This window comes from Esox lucius, chromosome 1, assembly GCF_011004845.1.
Source record: "Esox lucius isolate fEsoLuc1 chromosome 1, fEsoLuc1.pri, whole genome shotgun sequence".
NCBI lineage: Eukaryota > Metazoa > Chordata > Actinopteri > Esociformes > Esocidae > Esox > Esox lucius.
This window is the reverse complement of record NC_047569.1, coordinates 41,039,804-41,061,392: the sequence shown is the minus strand read 5'-3', so window position 1 is coordinate 41,061,392 and position 21,589 is coordinate 41,039,804. Positions and strand designations below refer to the sequence as shown.

The window sequence follows — 21,589 nt, the reverse complement described above, 5'->3', positions numbered from 1 at the left end:
AGACATTCACAATAACCTTTCATAGACAAGAGGTAAGAATAACAACATTTAAAATAGAACATTATGAGAAATGGCAGTCTCTCTCCCCTCCCCTCCCCTTTCTGGCTGCTAGTCTGACTGGCCTGATATTTCCCTCTATATTCTTCCCTTCTCTCCCTCTTTATCCCACACCCTCTACCTCCCCCGCTTTCTCTCCATTCTCTCTCCATTCTCTCTCCATTCTCTCTCCATTCTCTCTCCATTCTGTTCTCAATGTTAATTTACAGGAGTCTTTTCACATGGGCATAATTTTGTTTACATTGCAAAAGCAAGAAAGCGAAAAAGAATTGAACATACTGTGCCCTCCATGGAACCATGAAGTTCCCTCCACCATTCATATTACCTATAACCTTCAGTAAATATGAACGAAAACAGCTATGAGAAAATGTCATTGTTGTTTAACAGCTTCATCTTGAATCAAAAAACATTTAGATCTATTATTTACTTAGGTAGATAGAAAATTGTTTGAAGAAATAAATTGTCTTCAAGAAATAATTATTTTCATTTAAAAACGTGCATGTTGCATAGTACTTTGTGCACCCACCCTTTGCCAAGGAATCAGCTGATTGGTCTCCTACACGCTTTGATTCGGTGGGAGAACAAATACGAAAGGTTTGATACAATTTCCATACAGGAAATGTTCATGTACATTTAAAGGCATGCTTTGGAAAACAAACCAGGTTTAGTATCCTAGAACAGACAGACAGATTTTGTCTATACCTAAAATATCTAGGTACTTGAGAGTTCATGCTGCCAAGAGTCCTAACCAGGTTCCCAGGGCCTTTGGAAGTAAACCAGCCAAACAACATCCCAGATCTACCATCATACTTCAAAGTGGGATTAGGTTGTTTTCAGCACTACCATGGCTCTTTTTATGCCAAACCCAACTCTGGCATTTTTTGACAAAAAGCTTCATTTGAATATCATCAGACCATAGAACCTGGTACCAATCAACATTCAAACACCTCTGAGACAACTTCAGAACTTGCGTTTTTGCTTTGGTGAGATTAGGGGCTTTCTTCTGGCATAGTCAGGAGAAAGCCTCTACTGAGTCTGTACATAGCCTCTAACTGAGTCAGTACATAGTCAAGACATGACCACTGAGTCTGTACATGGTCAAGACCATGATCACTGAGTCTGTACATAGTCAAGATCATGATCACTGAGTCTGTATGTAGTCTAGACCATGATCACTGAGTCTGTATGTAGTCAAGACCATGATCACTGAGTCTGTACATAGTCAAGACCATGATCACTGAGTCTGTATGTAGTCAAGACCATGATCACTGAGTCTGTACATAGTCAAGACCATGATCACTGAGTCTGTACATAGTTAAGGCCATGATCACTGAGTCTGTCCACAGTCAAGGCCATGTTCACTGGGTCTGTACATGCCTAAGGTTTTTCTTAAATGTGGGTTTGTTAGGGGGGTCAGGTATTCTGCGATTGTTTGCTCTCTGTTTAGGGTAAGGTAGCATTCCAATATGCTTTGTTTCCTTTGTTTCCTAGTTAAATCCTTCCAGGGTGTCAAATAGCTCACTCTGTTTCCTCATTTACTATGTTGCTCTCCTGAGGATCTGCGGGGTCTGTTTGAGTTAGGGAACAGAGTCCAACAACCTGCTGGCTAACGAGGCTTTTCTCTAGGGTTATCTCTCTGCAGATGAAGATTTGTTTAGGAAGGTTTGAGAGTCGCTTTATTTTAAGTTGGTGTGAAATTTGACAGCTTTTTTCTGAATTCTGATGATTAGTGTTGACCTTATTCAGCTCTACATGCACTCTGACAATACTTGGAGAATTCTGCATGCAGAGCCTCAATTGGGTGTTAGTCCTATTTTGTACATTATCGGTTGTTAAGGGAACAGACCAAACCCTAACGCTAACCCCAAACTTCATAACTACTGAAAGCAATGGACCATTTAACTAATTGTTTTTAGCAAGATTCTAATAAGGATGTCAACTTTTTTGATGGTGTTGAAGGCCCTTTTCTTTGACGGTGTTGAAGGCCTATCTCTCAGATAATTCACAGCCTTATTGTAGTTATCTGTGGAGTTGATGTTTAGGCTGAGTTAGGTGTTGATATTTATTTGCTCTAGAGCAAGTGTCTAGGCAGAATCTGTGTTTTTTGGAAAATCATCTTCAGTCAGTACTCTACTCCCTCACCGTCTCTAGGTCTGTCTGTCTCTCTCTGTAGGTCTGTCTGTCTCTCTCTAGGTCTGTCTGTCTCTCTCTGTAGGTCTGTCTGTCTCTCTCTCTAGGTCTGTCTGTCTCTCTCTGTAGGTCTGTCTGTCTCTCTCTAGGTCTGTTTGTCTCTCTCTGTAGGTCTGTCTGTCTCTCTCTGTAGGTCTGTCTGTCTCTCTCTCTCTAGGTCTGTCTTTCTCTCTCTGTAGGTCTGTCTGTCTCTCTCTGTAGGTCTGTCTGTCTCTATCTGTCTTTAGTAGCTCTGCCTGTTCTATTCAAACAAGCTAGATGGAATATGGATTAACAGATATTCTATTGTATATTATGGTATTTTGTTGCACAGAATTGAATTGTTTTGTAACAGCATTTTCCACCCACTACAGCTGTAATAAAGCACTTTCCTACAGGGCAATTAGTGTCAGGTCAACCTGCAGACACAAGGGGCCAGGAATCAGCTGCACGTGGGGACCCACAACTCTAATCTACAACAGTAGTCTCTGTCTTGATCCCAGCAGACTACAGCCTCCACTCAGCTGCTGTCTGGATGTGGCCCAGCTATAAAACACATCACCCCTATAAAATATACTTCCCTGACTGTCTGGAGCAGTAACGGCAGACGTTGATTCTGAGGGTTATAGTAACATCCTATTGGCTTATAGAGGCTTATGATGATTCTCAGGGTTATAGTAACATCCTATTGGCTTATAGAGGCTTATGATGATTCTCAGGGTTATAGTAACATCCTATTGGCTTATAGAGGCTGATGATGATTCTCAGGGTTATAGTAACATCCTATTGGCTTATGATGATTCTCAGGGTTATCGTAACATCATATTGGCTTATAGAGGCTGATGATGATTCTCAGGGTTATAGTAACATCCTATTGGCTTATAGAGGCTGATGATGATTCTCAGGGTTATAGTAACATCCTATTGGCTTATAGAGGCTTATGATGATTCTCAGGGTTATAGTAACATCCTATTGGCTTATAGAGGCTGATGATGATTCTCATGGTTATAGTAACATCCTATTGGCTTATAGAGGCTTATGATGATTCTCAGGGTTATAGTAACGTTCTATTGGCTCATAGAGGCTCATGATGATTCTAAGGGTTATAGTAACGTCCTATTGGCTTATAGAGGCTGATGATGATTCTCAGGGTTATAGTAACATCCTATTGGCTTATAGAGGCTTATGATGATTCTCAGGGTTATAGTAACATCCTATTGGCTTATAGAGGCTGATGATGATTCTCATGGTTATAGTAACATCCTATTGGCTTATAGAGGCTTATGATGATTCTCAGGGTTATAGTAACGTTCTATTGGCTCATAGAGGCTCATGATGATTCTAAGGGTTATAGTAACGTCCTATTGGCTTATAGAGGCTTATGATGATTCTCAGGGTTATAGTAACGTCCTATTGGCTTATAGAAGCAGATGATGATTCTCAGGGTTATAGTAACATCCTATTGGCTTATAGAGGCTTATGATGATTCTCAGGGTTATAGTAACGTTCTATTGGCTTATAGAGGCTCATGATGATTCTAAGGGTTACAGTAACGTCCTATTGGCTTATAGAAGCTTATGATGATTCTCAGGGTTATAGTAACGTCCTATTGGCTTATAGAAGCTTATGATGATTCTCAGGGTTATAGTAACGTCCTATTGGCTTATAGAGGCTTATGATGATTCTCAGGGTTATAGTAACGTCCTATTGGCTTATAGAGACTTATGATGATTCTAAGGGTTATAGTAACATCCTATTGGCTTATAGAGGCTGATGATGATTCTCAGGGTTATAGTAACATCCTATTGGCTTATAGAGACTTATGATGATTCTCAGGGTTATAGTAACGTCCTATTGGCTTATAGAGGCTTATGATGATTTTCAGGGTTATAGTAACGTCCTATTGGCTTATAGAGGCTGATGATGATTCTCAGGGTTATAGTAACGTCCTATTGGCTTAAAGAGGTTGATGATGATTCTCAGGGTTATAGTAACATACTATTGGCTCATAGAGGCTGATGATGATTCTCAGGGTCTATAGTAACATTCTATTGGCTTATATGATGATTTTCAAGGTTATAATAATGTCCTTAATGTGGCCAGTCTAGCACAGAAGAAGTGGTTACACTGCTGGTTGGCCAGTGCAGTGAGACCAATATCGCAAGTAATAGTGATAGCAATAGTGATAGCAATAGTAATAGCGATAGTATTAGTGATAGTATTAGTGATAGTAACAGTAATAGTGATAGTAATAGCGATAGTAATAGTGATAGTAACAGTGATAGTGATAGTAACAGTGACAGTAATAGTGGTAGTAACAGTAATAGTGATAGTAATAGTGATAGTAAAATTAATAGTGATGGTAACAGTAACAGTTGTATCAGTAGTGTTAGTTACAGTAAAAGTGAAAGAAATAGTGATAGTAACAATGATAATTACAATAATAGAAACTGACAATAATAGTGACAGAAAAAGTGACAGTAATAGTGATAGTAAGAGTAACAGTGATAGCAATAGTGTTAGTTACAGTAAAAGTGAAAGAAATAGTGATAGTAACAATGATAATTACAATAATAGAAACTGACAATAATAGTGACAGAAAAAGTGACAGAAAAAGTGACAGAAAAAGTGACAGTAATAGTGATAGTAAGAGTAACAGTGATAGCAATAGTGTTAGTTACAGTAACAGTGAAAGAAATAGCGATAGTAACAATGATATTTACAATAATAGAAACTGACAATAATAGTGACAGAAATAGTGACAGTAATAGTGACCATGCTTTTTCAGCTGTGTCCATTTTCATCTCAACTCCACTTCATGCCCCAATACATCTGGAGCCCAAGGCTTCCTGGCCAACCTGCTACAGCCAGCTAAGGAAAGGCTCCCCCGGCCTGGCTGTTATCAACCATGACACTGCCTTAAGCCTTGTGACTCAGTCTATTAGGCAACCTAATGCCAGACCTCACTGCTTCAAACCCTCCAAGGAATACTTCAGTGCTACCAGATCAATTACAACCTTCCATCTCAAAGATTTAAACCAAAACGGCTGAAGCTGATAAAACCTTTCCTCCTGGTAAAACTGAAACACAGTTCATGTGATACATAGTAACTAGTGATTGAATCATAGCTGTTATCATACATTTCCCCTTGTAATTCTTCAAAGACTGGAAAATACAAAGAAAGTGGAAGAAGTAAGGACAAAATATTCTTCATATTAAGACCTGTTAAAGGTGGACCGGGGGGCCTCAGGACCTAGCTAGCAGAAAACCCTAAGTCATACTACATCAGGACCCTAAGTCATACTAGATCAAGACCCTAAGTCATACTACATTAGAACCCTAAGTCATACTACATCAGGACCCTAAGTCATACTACATCAAGACCCTTTGTCATACTACATCAGGACCCTAAGTCATACTACATCAGACACATTCTAAATCTTCGGGAGAACTGCTGTAGTTCCACCTTGAAAATATTTTCTCCCCAGAGAAACTAGAAGGTAATTTGAGAACATGCTGGAACCCCCGGCCTCCCTTGGACAATATAAAGGAGACATGATGAAAACATGCTCCGACAGCCTCCCTTATTCCTCTTGGTCTGAACAGGTGAGATCTCACTGGGCCTGTTCACCGAGGAGCACAAGTCAGAAATCTCACCCTATTAGCTATTTAGTACACTACTTTTAACCAGGGCTCAGGCATAGCAAAAATATAGGGAACAGGGTGTCATTTGTGAGGCACAAAGAGCCTGTTCTTGGAAAGAGATGAAGAGAGGGATGGAGAGGAATGGAAAGAGAGATGAAGAGAGGGATGGGGAGGAATGGAAAGAGAGATGAAGAGAGGGATGGAGAGGAATGGAAAGAGATGAAGAGAGGGATGGAGAGGAATGGAAAGAGAGATGGAGAGAGGGATGGAGAGGAATGGAAAGAGAGATGAAGAGAGGGATGGAGAGAGGAATGGAAAGAGATGAAGAGGGGGATGGAGAGAGGGAGGGATGGAGGGAGGGATGAGAGGGAGGGATGGAGGGGAGAGGACAGCATGTTACAACAACACTATAATATACTTAGGCAGTAATGCAGAAGGGTAGTAGTAAATGGCCAATAGACCACGCTGAGAGCTGTTCTTAGGCACGAAACATTGCAGAGTGCCAGGACACAGCACTTAGCTGTGGTATATACACCACACACCACAACCCCTGAGAAGAATTATTGCTATAATAAAGTTGTTATGCAATTGGTTATGTAAAAAGTGATATTATACCTGCGGTATACATTCTCAGATACTACAGCTACGAGCCAATCAGCATTCAGGATTCCAACCACCTGGACACTGTAACTGTACTATACTATGGCACAAACTACTATAATATATCAATACAAAAACTACTATAATACTACACTATCACAGAGAAAAACACTGTAACACTGTACTATAACAAGAGAATAATAACACTATTACACAGTACTACGATAACATACTATATTACTGTGCTATTATATATATATTATAATGCTGTACTAAACTGCTGTACAATAAATCTGTACTAATATACTACACAATCACACTGTACTATACAGATTAGAGGTTTTTTGCTTTGGTGGGCCAACTGAGTGTGGACAAATTCTGGTATTCTCGGCGTGCGTGTGTTTTAATGCGTATTTGCGTGTGTTTTAATGCGTATTTGCATGTTTTTTGGTGCGTGTTTGCATGTGTATTTTTGTGCTTGTGTGTTTGAGTTAGAAGAGCTCTCACCTTCCATCTTGTCTGGTGATGGTGTAGCCATAGGCAGGGTTGCTGATGAAGCTAATGTTGACTCCAACCAGCGGTGTCCCATCAGATGTTACCACCTGTCCTCGAATCACACAGGCATGGCTAGAGAGACAGACACCGGAGCAGTTAACATGAGGCTGAATAATAGTGGCACAGGGCCTTGTCAAACACAGACCCATCAACACAGCAGGGAAGTAGAATGCAGAATCCAATACTGAGGCAGAGAGAGGATGGACAGAGACCAATAGGGAGACGAAGAGAGAGAACAGAGTGGAGATAATTGCTAACAGCATCTCATACGAAAAATTCACAAATTCATATGCATGCCAAAATCACACAAAAGACAGAGTCATAATTTGGAGGAGACAATAAAAAAACGACAACCCTCGGAGATCATTGGTTGGCCACTATTGACGCTTTTTGCGAATGTTAGTAAGGCTTTCAGGTTTAAGGTTAGGGTTACTACATTAAATGGTATGTTTTCAACATCCCCTTTAACTCGTAGCTGCCTCTCCTCTCAATCGCAGCGTTTTGTTTGACCTGGCTCTGTCATAGTCAAGCGAATTTCGCTTTCAGATGAATCTGTTCGTTTTAGACTGAGATCAGGTTCAGAATTACAGTCAAAACAAATTGAGATTACCTGTCAAAACAAAAAGCAACATTCAGTGCAATTTGGGCCTAAATTAACAGTAAACCATATCCAACTAACAGACCACGGTTACTGATCCAAACCTTCATAGAACCAGGACATAGAACCAGGACATAGAACCAGGACATAGAACAGGCTCAGTGAGCACTGCTTTGCCATTGAGAAGAGCAGACACAGGAAAACCTGTTTACTGTAAAGGAAAGGCTGTGCAATCACTGGACCACTGCTGAACCTGAGACAGAGTGCTGCATTTCGAGAGAAAACCTTTAAAATATATTTTTTGAGGTAATATTCAGAATTAAAAAAGGTCTCTGATGAGTAGATTGACAGCACAGTATATTGCTGTCAGACACAAAATGAGGGATAACGTTTGAAAGACCAACTGTCTCATGCAATTGTTATTTCTTGTACAGCGTATTGTACATTTGTTCTTCTTTACTGTTGTTCTACTAATTGTCCTGTTGACACTCTGGACTAGTACTACTACTGTATTGATGTTATATTGTAAATTAAATTATTAACTATTCCCTGAGTACGTCTGACAATAAGAAATGCATTGTTACCCCCTGCTAATACAGCAGCTTGAATTGAATTAAATAGAAAAAAGACAGACAGAGAGAACGACAGAAATACAGAAACTAACTAATAAATAAATAAAAGTGTAAGTAAAGGCTCTGCAGCAATATAACACTTATTAATAATTCAGTAGAATCAGACAGGGAGGAAGAACTGTAAAATAAAGTAACAGTAAATAGACAGAAATAAAACCAGAAACCAGTGGCTTGTAGAGGTCCCACTGGATCTCCTCAGTGGATCTCCTCTGTCCTTAGAGGAACACATTAATGAGAGAGTTTCATCACCCCTAGTGTGTTTCAAATGTTTCAGAATTTCAACTAAAACATTTTAATTACATATCTTCAAATAATGTAAATGTTCTATACAAAATGCCAAAAGATATGAAGTACAGAAAATATGTATTAATTCACTACTGCAAACCCCTCTGGATGAAAACATGCTAAATTACTTAAAATGTAAATACATAATAAACATTCTCCAGGATGGTTAATTAGACTTGAGCAGGTAATCAGTGCCCTCCACTACCTAGGTCAATACAAAGGAATCAGGTTAATACAAAGGAATCAGGTCAATACATGGAACACCACTCTGAATACCAAATGCAAAGCCAGGAGGGGTAGTCTCAGCACCCCCTGACGTTTTGTCCTACCGACTGTATCTGCATGTCTACCAACTGTATCTTCATGTCCACCGACTGTATCTGCATGTCTACCGACTGTATCTGCATATCTACCGACTGTATCTGCAAGTCTACCGACTGTATCTGCATGTCCACCGACTGTATCTGCATGTCCACCGACTGTATCTGCATATCTACCGACTGTATCTGCATGTCTACCGACTGTATCTGCATGTATACTGATCGTATTTGCATGTATACTGATCGTATTTGCATTTCTACCAACTGTTTTTGAACTTCTACCAACTATATCTGCATGTTTACCAACTGCATCTGTATCTCTTTCTGCGGCTACACATCCAGAACCATTAACTTTTGTAATGAACCATTTGGACAAGAGACTTATGTCTGTATTCACACCGGAAGCAGACTTCAACATTGTACAGAATTATTTTTATTGTACAGATTTTTTGTTCTAAATACACATTAACTTTTCACTAATAATGACTTTTTGCATCAGCTATTTTTCTAAATGATTTGATTGGTCACAAAACAAAAAAATTAATTTAAAAAATGCAGAACTGAGCTGAGCTGGGTGTATAAATGTAGCCCAGGACTATAAAGTAATTGTGGATGCAGCCCGAATTTCCACGATCCAGAACTGATGACACCACCAAGCACGCTCTGTTCTGCTAGGACTGTTCTCCCCCCTCATCAACACAACCCTCCTCATGAGCTGACTTCTAGGTCTGTGGTGGAGTGCAAAACCATGTCCCCAGACAACTGCTCCACCACCATCCCTTCCTGTTCAATTAGACCTTGGCCATTTTTAGGTTGTTTTCATGGAGTTGTGGTTCTTAAACAGCCTGAGCACACCGGGGACAATTAACACAGGGAGTGTGTGTAGGGGACTGACCTCTGCTGTCCTTACTCCTGGCAAGAGCACTAACCCACTCTGGACTGCTGTTCCAAACAAAACACACACACCCAGACACACACAAATACCCAGACACACATACACACCCAGACACACGCACAGCTCCCCCGGCAGAATCATTGGTTCACCCCGTTGTCCAGTGTTTCTGGGACCCACAGCTTTATGTTAATTATATCAGCTCTTCCCCTTCAGAGGACCTTGGCCATACAGAACAGAGTGTGTGTAGGTGTGTGTGTCTGTGTGATTAAGTGTGTTTTTGTGTGATTAGGTGTGTGTGTGTGTGAGTGTAGATTTGTGTATAGGTGTGTGTAGTTGCATGTGAAACAACATTCCACTGTAACCAAATGGAAGCCTATGCCCTACAACACTGGTTCCCAACCTGGGGTCCGCGCCCCCCTCGGGGGGGCGCCAGAGTTCACAGGGGGTGCGAGGGAGCGTATCTGCTTTGAGGTGAATAAATATGCATAAAATGTCCCACTAATAATTTTATATAAAAAATATTTTTCAAAGTTTTTAAAAAATCATATGTTTACATTGCCAAGAAAAGGCAGTTAAAAAAGTATCTAAAATAAAAAATAATTATTTAAATTTTACGCACACACCGTCACTTGCTCAATGTGCTTGTCATCGTAACGGCAAAAACTGAAGAAAAATGGCATCCATCCATCCATCTTCTCCCGCTTATCCGGGGCCGGGTCGCGGGGGCAGCAGTCTAAGCAGGGATGCCCAGACTTCCCTCTCCCCAGACACTTCCTCTAGCTCTTCCGGGGGGACACCGAGGCGTTCCCAGGCCAGCCGGGAGACATAGTCCCTCCAGCGTGTCCTAGGTCTTCCCCGGGGTCTCCTCCCGGTGGGACGGGACCGGAACACCTTCCCAGGAAGGCGTTCCGGAGGCATCCGAAAAAGATGCCCAAGCCACCTCAGCTGACCCCTCTCGATGTGGAGGAGCAGTGGCTCTACTCTGAGCTCCTCCCGGGTGACCGAGCTTCTCACCCTATCTCTAAGGGATCGCCCAGCCACCCTGCGGAGAAAACTCATTTCGGCCGCCTGCATCCGGGATCTTGTCCTTTCGGTCATGACCCAAAGCTCATGACCATAGGTGAGAGTAGGAACGTAGATTGACTGGTAAATCGAGAGCTTCGCCTTGCGGCTCAGCTCTTTCTTCACCACGACAGACCGATACATCGACTGCATTACTGCAGAAGCTGCACCGATCCGTCTGTCAATCTCCCGTTCCATCCTTCCCTCACTCGTGAACAAGACCCCTAGATACTTAAACTCCTCCACTTGAGGCAGGCACTCTCCACCAACCTGAAGTGGGCAAGCCACCCTTTTCCGACTGAGGACCATGGCCTCGGATTTGGAGGTACTGATTTTCATCCCCACCGCTTCACACTCGGCTGCAAAGAAAAATGGCAGAGAAACGTAAATGCGGTGATTCTTCATCAGAGGCAAAGAAAAAGTTTAGACACTATGACGAAACCTATATAAATTTTGGTTTTATTGAAGGCCAAGACAAGTCACGACCAGAATGTGTCTTCTGTGGTGAAAAACTCGCAAACGACAGCATGAAACCAAGCAAAATGAAAAGACATCAGGAAACGAAGCATCCAGAGACAATCGGCAAAGATAAGGAATTCCTAGTGAGAAAAAAAGAGATGGCTCTTTCAAAAAGGTCGACAGACATCAGAAAAGTATTCGAAAGAGCAGGTAGTGATTACAGAAGGCCACTAAAGTTTCCTTTGAGTGTGCGCTGATGATTGCCAAGGCAAAAAAGCCACATAATATCGGAGAGGAGTTAATCAAACCCGCCTGCATTAAAATAGTGGAGGAACTATGTGGCCAGCAAGCAGCTGAAAATGTATTTGAGCTGACGTTATGATTAGCCTTGTAAAAAAAGGATCTGTGCATGCATGCATGTAAGTACATCATTCTACCGTTCATATTTAACATTATGTTCATAACATTCAGTATTCCATGTTTATACACAAAATATTGGAAAAAAAAGAAACAACTGTGTTTTACTTTGTGTAAAAATTAAAATGTTAGGCTAAAAGGAAACATTTGAAATTGAAGAAACATTTCCTCTGTATTCATGTAAAATGTCATTAAAACATAAACTTATAAAATATACAGTGTGTGTGTGTGTGTGTTTTATGTGCATAGCATTAAAAAAATAAATAAAAATTATATATATATATATATATATATATATATATATATATATATATATATATATATATATAGCTGGGGGGGGGGGGGTCCAAGGATTGTTGAATATGTACATAGGGGGGGCCCCAAGAAAAAAGGTTGGGAACCACTGCCCTACAACATATACAGTGGGGCAAAAAAGTATTTAGTCAGTCACCCATTGTGCAAGTTCTCCCACTTAAAAAGATGAGAGAGGCCTGTCATTTTCATCATAGGTACACTTCAACTATGAGAGATAAAAAAATCCAGAAAATCTCATTGTAGGATTTTTTATGAATTTATTGGTAAATTCCTCTGTAAAATAAGTATTTGGTCACCTACAAACAAGCAGGTCTTCTGGCTCTCACAGACCTGTAACCTCTTCTTTAAGAGTCTCCTCTGTCCTCCACTCGTTACCTGTATTAATGGCACCTGTTTGAACTTGTTATCAGTATAAAAGACACCTGTCCACAACCTCAAACAGTCACACTCCAAACTCCACTATGGCCAAGACCAAAGAGCTATCAAAGGACACCAGAAAAAAAATTGTAGACCTGCACCAGGCTGGGAAGACTGAATCTGCAATAGGTAAGCAGCTTGGTGTGAAGAAATCAACTGTGGGAGAAATTATAAGAAAATGGAAGACATACAAGACCACTGATAATCTCCCTCGATCCGGGGCTCCACGCAAGATCTCACCCCGTGGGGTCAAAATGATCACATACCTACTGTGAAGCATGGGGGTGGAAACATCGTGCTTTGGGGCTGTTTTTCTGCAAAGGGACCAGGACGACTGATCCGTGTAAAGGAAAGAATGAATGAGGCCATGTATCGTGAGATTTTGAGTGAAAACATCCTTCCATCAGCAAGGGCATTGAAGATGAAACGTGGCTGGGTCTTTCAGCATGACAATGATCCCAAACACACCGCCCGGGCAACAAAGGAGTGGTTTTGTAAGAAGCATTTCAAGGTCCTGGAGCCAGTCACCAGATCTCAACCCCATAGAAAATCTTTGGAGGGAGTCCTTGTTGCCCAGCGACAGCCCCAAAACATCACTGCTCCAAAGGAAATCTGCATGGAGGAATGGGTCAAAATACCAGCAACAGTGTGTGAAAACCTCGTGAAGACTTACAGAAAACATTTGACCTCTGTCATTGCCAACAAAGGGTATATAAGTATTGAGATTAACTTTTGTTATTGACCAAATAATTATTTTCCACCATAATTTACCAATAAATTCATTAGAAATCCTACAAAGTGATTTTCTGGATTTTTTTTCTCATTTTGTCTCTCATAGTTGAAGTGTACCTATGATGACAATTATAGGTCTCTCTCATCTTTTTAAGTGGGAGAACTTGCACAATTGGTGGCTGACTAAATACTTTTTTGCCCCACTGTATATGTAGCATGTAGTGCACTGAGAAGTGAAAAGGTGTGGCCTTTGGAACACACACAAGTATATTAAATAACTTTCCCAGCTAGGTAGCAGCCTGCTAACATCTAACATCAACACAACAGCCATCCCACAGCATTTCAATTAACATACGTGGTAATACACCAAGCGATGGCCCTGTCTGACTGTTTAAATTAGCATTGGTGCTAACTAAGGGTTACATTTTGACTTGGGAAGTGGGAGAGCCCTAGTTTCTACTTTCCATTTGAATCTAATGTTAAACATCTGGCCAATGGAAGTACAGGAGCTCAGATCCCCTAGGTCTCATTCCGGCCATATGTGCAGGAGATCAGCTCCTGCTGGATTCCGCCCGATTTAACCCCTGGTGGTAACACACCTATCAATGTCCGTGTCTGACAGTTAAAATCAGTACGGGTGCAAACAGAATTAGCAATGCCCTGGTCTGACAGTTTAAAATAGCATTGGTGTTAACAGAACTAGCAAAGCCCCGGTCTGACAGTTTAAATTAGCATTGGTGATAACTCACCTGGCAATGCCTGTCTGTCTCTTTAAATCAGCATTGGTGCTAACAGACCCAACAATGCCCCGTCTGACTGTTGAAATTAGCATTGGTGCAAACAGACCTAGAAAAACCCCTGTTTGACATTTTTAATTAGTGTTGGTGGTAACACACCTAGCAATGACCCTGCCTGACTGTTTAAATTAGCATTGGTGCACAGCATTGCTTGCCTTGCACTCTAAATGTCAACTTTACATAGATTGTGAGATTCAGTCTACTATAGACAGCACATTTACACCAAAGACAAATTCAGGTGGGTGTAAAAGTATTTAAATTAATCTACGACAATTCTGATTGTCACAGATTCTGAAAATGTATTCACTAAACAAGAAAGATGTTGATTTTGGTTGACTAAAAAAGAGACCAGACAATATTATTTTTGTGACTAAAATCTTGACTAATGTTACCGACATGACGTCTTTGGAATGTGTGAGAGCTTTTCAGTTCAATTAGCTCTTTTGTTATCATCTAATTACAAAAGACACGCAAATCCATGGCATCAGGGGAATGACTGCAGACACACTTTGCTATTTGTCCTCCGCTGCAATCAGAGGCAGCACAGCAGCGTAGCTACACCGCTGGCCTGTGCTCATGGCATCAGGTAAGAGGGAAATAAATGTTGTCTACTCAAAAAGCATTTCTTTATCCTTAGTTGGCAGGTGGTGGAAATGTGGAAAATACTATTTTACTAAAATCAGTCAGAATTGCTAACTAAAAAGGCATTTCAGTTGTACAGACGACCTTACACTGCCAACTTGCTCGACTGCAGTCAGAATTGCCATTTGTATTTGTCTCATCGCACAATTCTATTCATTCCCACTTGCACATTCATTGTACTTAACATTTGTTAATTTTCTGCCCTCCACTACTTGCCTTCATTGCACATCTATACATTTCACTTGTAACATACACTTTACTTAATACTCATACATTTCCTGCCCTCTTCTATTTGCACTTCTGGTTAGATGCTAACTGTATTTCCCTGTACTGTACTCGTACTGTTCAATGACAATTAAGTTGAATCTAATCAATTTTCATACTAAAATTGCTCACTTTTTTGTGTTATAGAAAACAAACAGTCAGATCAACAAAGGATGCCAGAATTAATACTAATTAATTACAGGAATGCAGTTCAGTAGTTTGTTATAGTAACGCAGCAGTATGTTAAATTAATGCAGTTTACTAATTTTTTAAATGACTGCAGTTCAGTAGTTTGCATCAACAGCCTTCACAAAAATACCACTGCATGGGTCCCTGACATGTTGATGGGTGAGCTGTCTTAAGTAGACCCCCCCCCCCAGAGACCCCCCTGGTCCCACTGGGCCCAAACACTTGTGATTTGGTTCGTCCACATCTCCAAATCACAACTAGAATGCCATGGGAGATAATTTAATACCTGGTATAAAAAACAGGGTTTTCTGAGCCCTGGGTGGAGATAAAGGGTTGAGGGGTGGAGGTAAAAGCTACTCCTTTTCTCATTACATTAGTCTGGAGGTGGAGGCTACTACCTGTCTTTTTCCCATTAGCCTGGAAGTGGAAGGTTACGTCCTGTCTGTTTCCCACTAGTGTGGAACAGGGAAATCCCATACCTCTGGATGTGATCCCACATCTCTGGATGTGTATAATACTTCCTGCCAGTTTGCCATTAGTCTGAAGGTGGAGATAACGTCCTGTCTGTTTCCCATTAGTCTGAAGGTGGAGACGACTTCCTGACTGTTTCCCATTAGTCTGAAGGTGGAGATAACATCCTGTCTGTTTCCCATTAGTCTGAAGGTGGAGATAACGTCCTGTCTGTTTCCCATTAGTCTGAAGGTGGAGACGACTTCCTGACTGTTTCCCATTAGTCTGAGGGTGGAGATTACTTCCTGTCTGTTTCCCATTAGTCTGAAGGTGGAGGTGACTTTCTGGCTGTTTCCTAATAGTCTGAGGGTGGAGAATACTTCCTGACTGTTTCCCATTAGTCTGAGGGTGGAGATTACTTCCTGACTGTTTCCCATTAGTTTGAAGGTGGAGGCGACTTCCTGGCTGTTTTCCATTAGTCTGAAGGTGGAGACGACTTCCTGACGGTTTTCCATTAATCTGAAGGTGGAGACGACTTCCTGTCTGTTTCCCATTAGTCTGAAGGTGGAGGCGACTTCCTGACTGTTTCCCATTAGTCAGTCAAGCTGAGAGTTGATTTCAGCCAGTCTGACTTGAAAGAGCAGTCTTACTTCTGTCCACAGATGCTGTCCATGTCCCAAACAACATCCTTTTCCCTAGCTTTCTACACTCTACCTTTAAACATGCTCAAAAGTAGTTCTCTATGTAGGGAATATGGTGCCATTTGGGAAGCAGAAATTCCCTCTTTAGATGTGAAGCAGGGACTCTCGTGGGGAGATGATTCCCTTACTGCAGAGACAAATGATTTAAACACTGACATCAAACACTGCTGGGACAGAAAGAGAGAGAGTGAGGAGAGAGAGAGCAAAGGTGAGGGAGACAGAGCGAAGGAGAGAGAAGCAAAGAAACATGAAGCCTTCACCCCAAAAGTATTGTGAGAATTCGGGCAGAGGTGGAAAAAGACGAACAGAAGTCTAAAGGGTCTTCAGAACATCTTAAACCCAGAGTTTTCGTCTCAACTATCCCCCCCAGACATCAACCAATGAACATCCAAAGATCTCTGCCTTTTTGTCAAGAACAAACAGCGTTGATAATTGTTTATAATGACAATATCCAGCTCTGAATGAACCCTGGATACATAATGTATTCACCTTTGAAAGAAAGTCATTTTACTGTCTTGATCTGAAGCAACTGTAAATCCTTCCCACTGTAATTGATAAAGAGCTATAGTGCATTATAATGTGAGTGGACCAAACAAATGGTTGTGTTTTAATGTATTAAGGTATGTCAACAGGCCCTTAACCCAGAAGATGAGATGATTACAGGTTACAATGGAGGAGAACACATTAACTCATTAACATGGCCAAGTATTCACACTCAATCCCTTGTTCTATCAATCTGTCTCCTCACTGCCTCTCCTGCGCTCTCGCTCTCTATTATTTGGTTTTTCGTGTCCCTCTCCCCATTATTGCCTCTTTATTCTTCTGTTTCCAAAATGTTTTATGGAATTGAATTAGGTGTCACATCCTCAAACTTCCAATGTAATGTAAATGTTTTATGGAACTGAATTAGGTGTCACATCCTCAACCTTCCAACGTAATGTAAAAGTTTTATGGAACTGAATTAGGTGTCACATCCTCAACCTTCCAATGTAATGTACATGTTTTATGGAACTGAATTAGGTGTCACATCATCAACCTTCCAACGTAATGTAAAAGTTTTATGGAACTGAATTAGGTGTCACATCCTCAACCTTCCAATGTAATGTAAATGTTTTATGGAACTGAATTAGGTGTCACATCCTCAACCTTCCAATGTAAAGTAAATGTTTTATGGAACTTAATTAGGTGTCACATCCTCAACCTTCCAATGTAATGTACATGTTTTGTTCTGCTTTACCGTGTTCTATTCTGCCGTAGTCTTTTCGCCTCCATCATGTTCCACTCGGTCCTGTTCTACTCAGCTCTACCAGGGCAGAGTGCCGGTCCCTCTATTCGGCAGCCCTTCTGCAGCATGTCTTGTAGTAGCATACTGTGCATGTGTGTTTGTGTAGTGATCCGAAAGACATCAGACGGAGCATTGTAACACACTGTCCCATAAACCTTAGCGCCCGGAACTGGTTCCCGGATCAATAGGAACATGATCTGGTGACCAGAATGATCTACAACTGGCCGTCAGTGCTGAAGGTACCCACAAGGCCATCCGGCCAGCCCAGAGCCCCTGACAGTGTCCCAAATGACATCATGTTCCCTGTAGTGCACTAGCCTTGACCAGAGCCTGTGGGTAGGGAGTGCACTATGGGGATAGTGCAGTCGTTTAGGACACATGCCCCGCTGTCAAAACCACTTTCATCCGTCAGGGGGCGGGGATGACTACCGTGTATGAATAATAGACCACGGATGATATTTTTAGGTGAGCCGAGGTCTCCAATCTCATCCGGCAGCTCGGCGTTAGGCTTGGGGTTCTCAGACTTTATTTATTAATGATCCCACTTTCTTGGGGGAGAACAGAGAACCTTTTCAATGAAGAAGAACTCTGAGCAGGCCTAAATGTTACTGACAGAGAGTCACATCATTCTGTCAGGGTTTTTGTTCTACAAAATGTGCATCCTTACTTATCATAAGTATTAAGTCAGATGGTGTGATTCATGACATTTAAATAACTGCTCAGGGTCAAAGGTCGAACATGTTTAAATCTACAGCTGTTATGTAATGTTTAGAGTGTGGGAAAAATATTCAAACATAAAAATATTATTGCTCTGAAATAAACACATTTGAAAAAATAGGAGGAACAGATGGGTTGATCAGACTGACACTTTGCAAAGGTACACAAAGGAACTCAACCAAAATCTCTTTATGTCTCTGTCAGTTTCTTTCTCCATTTCTCTATCTACAGACTTAGAACCAGCCAATACGACATGCAGGCAATTATAGCCAAATAAATTATCCCTCTTAAACACCAACAATTCTAAACATCTGTTTCTATATCAGGAGCAAAGTATCTTCTTAACTTTAAGGATATACAACAGCAAAATGAATTAAATACAATGAACTACACCATAAAAATTACATATTTGTTAGTTGAAAAAGTAATCTTTTGATATCATCCTCGTTTTCGTCTTTGGTGTTATTTCCCTACATTTCATGAAAGCAAGAACAAAAGAATAACTCAAAGTATTTCATTTAACTATTTACATTCCTATTTCCCTTTTATCTTCATTTCCAGGGGGATGATAATGAAGTGGGATGAGAACAGGCGAGATGCAAATAAGGTGACGCTGAGTCTCAGTAGCGATTAGAGATGAAGGGTGAGGGAAGAGGGGGAGACCAAGCAGAAGACAGGAGAAGAAATAAAAGGGATTGAGGCAGAAGAATCATTTGGGTTTACGGTGTCTATGGTGACAGCCTCTCCCTCTGATGTGAAAAGCCGTGCGAGGCGCGTCTCCCATTCATCGGCACGTCACCTGATCAGGGCCTCCGGAGGATGAGACGAAGGCCTCTGATGCATCCCTCTAGAACTCTCCAGAACACATCCTGGATATGAGGCTGTAACGCCTGAATGGGATGTTAGCAGAGATCGCCTCCTTTCTCCTCATTAACTAAGCCTGATCCCATGGACTTTCCCACATCTGACAAAGACAACTTAAAAGGTATCCCGGTTATGTATGGTTAAACAGATCAGATCAATTCAGTACTCCATTGTAGTACAGCCTAGGGATGTGCGTTGGACAATATTTTACTATTCGAATAGTATTCGGTCAACCGAACGCATGTTTTTAAATACTACCGATACAACATGAGTGCAACTACATAACGAGCAATGGAATGGATGTAGTTCCCATGAACATTCTCTAAATGGACATTTGTGTGAAAAAAGAGCGAGGGCGCATATGGAGGAGACTGTGCGGTAGACAGGCAAAACGCGGCTACAGAACTAGAAATAACATTCAGGTCTGTATATTTCAACCAGAAAATAACATAATGGCTATGTAAAAAAAAAAATGTGGCACAAAATGTAATACACAAACAAGTACTTTAATACTAAAATGTTTTGGATATTCGACTATCCATGCCCATCCCTAGTACAGATCAAGACACCCACAGCAGTGTAGTGGACTGGTGTCAACTGATCGCACAACTGAGACCAAACGTCAGCTTAGCAGGTCACTGGGATGAAATGGAAGGATGACATCGTTAACTGGTGCTCAAAAACTGTGTCCACAAGGACAACTGTCCTCTACAAAGAGCAATATCAGATTCTGTCTTGCTCAAAGGGCAGAGCAACCAATGTTAAACCTTGTCAACTCACTTGTTCCAGAAACCTTTGGGTTAGTTGTGAGAGACTCTAACCTCTAACCACCCGGCCGTGACTAAAGCCCAGAATGGACTGGGTCATGATAGGGGGTCCACCCGTCAAGTGTTTGCGTGGGTTTGACAGCTGCTCACCTGCCGTCAAACGGGTTGGCTCCCAGGATGACGTGGGTGCTGTCCCGGCCCACCAAGAAGCGAACACGGTCGTAGAAGGACTGGAGGTTGTTCTGGCCGGTGGAGAGCTGGGTCTCCTGGATGATGTCCAGGGGGTCGGGGGAACCCAGGCACAGAGAGGTGGTCTGACAGGAGGCCTGGAAGCAGCAGTCAGGGTCCATACAGTCCACCAAGCCATCTGCAGAGAACACAAACACACCTCCTGTAGTTATGCTCCCAAGTGAGTAAAATATTGGTCGTTATGATGTCCAGTTCATATGAAACCAGTCGATATGACGCTCAGGTCACATGAGAATAGAAGTGATGGTATCTGATCTCTGTTTCCAAACCCAGCTTCTCCTGTCTAGTCTGACATCCAATTCCAGAGGTGAGATACAGTTCAGGCCTGTGGTCCAGGTTGACTTTATCTTCATCCATGTCTCTTCCTGTTCTCCACATCCACATCCACATCTCAACACATTCCTACAACAGCTCTACACCTGGAATCCGGGATGGAAAAATTAACCCTCATAACCCCCAGGAAGATATGAAGACATCAAAGGCCAAGGGTGTTTGGGATTTAAAACCATGTTGTGTGCAGGGTGAGGTGGGGGGATAAACACTGCACTTCTACGCTGCAGCGCTCCTCTACTTCCTACTCAGCAGCAAAATAACAAAGCTCTCCAGAACCAGCTGATGTCTCCCTGTCTCTCAATCTGTTTGCCCCACCTGCTGTCTCTCTGTGTGTGTGAAGCTGTTTGCCCCGCCCACTGTCTCTCTGTGTGTGTGAAGCTGTTTGCCCCGCCCTCTGTCTCTCTGTGTGTGTGAAGTTGGGGTTGGCATTTTGTTTAGAGATGTTTGTGATGGGACCTAGGTTTTCAAGAGGCGAGAAGGATAAATGTGTCTGTTTGGTTGACAAAGAGGAGCCGGGTCTGGGGGTTCGGGGGTACAGACTCTGTGTTATTATTTAGGGGGATGGTCTCTGCACGCCTTAGGGATATGTTTGAGTTTTAGGGGGTTTGGGGACTTGGGGGAGCTGTCAGTGTGGTTGTACAGAAGGGGTTTGAGGTCTGATTGTAGTTGGTGTTGAGGTGTGTATTTGTATATGGTGTCAGATGGATGTAAATGTTTTGGCAGCACACCATGTGTTTTTATGGGGGTGGGTGAGGACTTCTTGATGTGATGTAGATGTCTAATTAAAGGAATCTTTTTTATTTTTTTACTCTCTTTTTTCTCTCTTTCTCTCTCTCTCTCTCTCTCTCTCTTTCTCTTTCTATCTAGTTGTATCTCTCTTTTTCTCTGTCTCTCTTTGTCTCTAGTGGTCTCTCTCTCTCTTTCTCTCTCTGTCTCTCTTCCAATTAAATTTAAAGGGCTTCATTTGCATCAGAAACATTTGTCTACAAAAAAAAGTATAATAAACACCAGTGCCAAAGATACAATTAAAACATTCTAAATACTATGGTAACATTATACACAAGACATGAGACAAGCATAGACAAGCTATGTTTAGTGTGGTAAAAATGATAAGTAAGGCAAGGGAAATCAGATCTCTCTCCATCAGGATTCTGGAGCTCCTCTACGACCAAC

At 41.6% G+C, this 21,589-nt stretch overlaps 1 protein-coding gene across 2 annotated transcripts in view; it reads right to left on the bottom strand.

Moving 5' to 3' along the window:
• Nucleotides 1-21,589, bottom strand: part of tenm4 (teneurin transmembrane protein 4) — a 276,917-nt gene that overhangs the window by 67,379 nt on the left and 187,949 nt on the right. For both annotated transcript variants that reach the window (XM_029120114.2, XM_013135886.4), the window contains exons 17-18: nucleotides 19,985-20,201; nucleotides 6,979-7,098 (exon numbers count right to left, since the gene is read on the bottom strand). In XM_029120114.2, coding sequence (XP_028975947.2) covers nucleotides 6,979-7,098; nucleotides 19,985-20,201 — 337 coding nt within the window. The remainder of the gene's footprint in view (nucleotides 1-6,978; nucleotides 7,099-19,984; nucleotides 20,202-21,589) is intronic.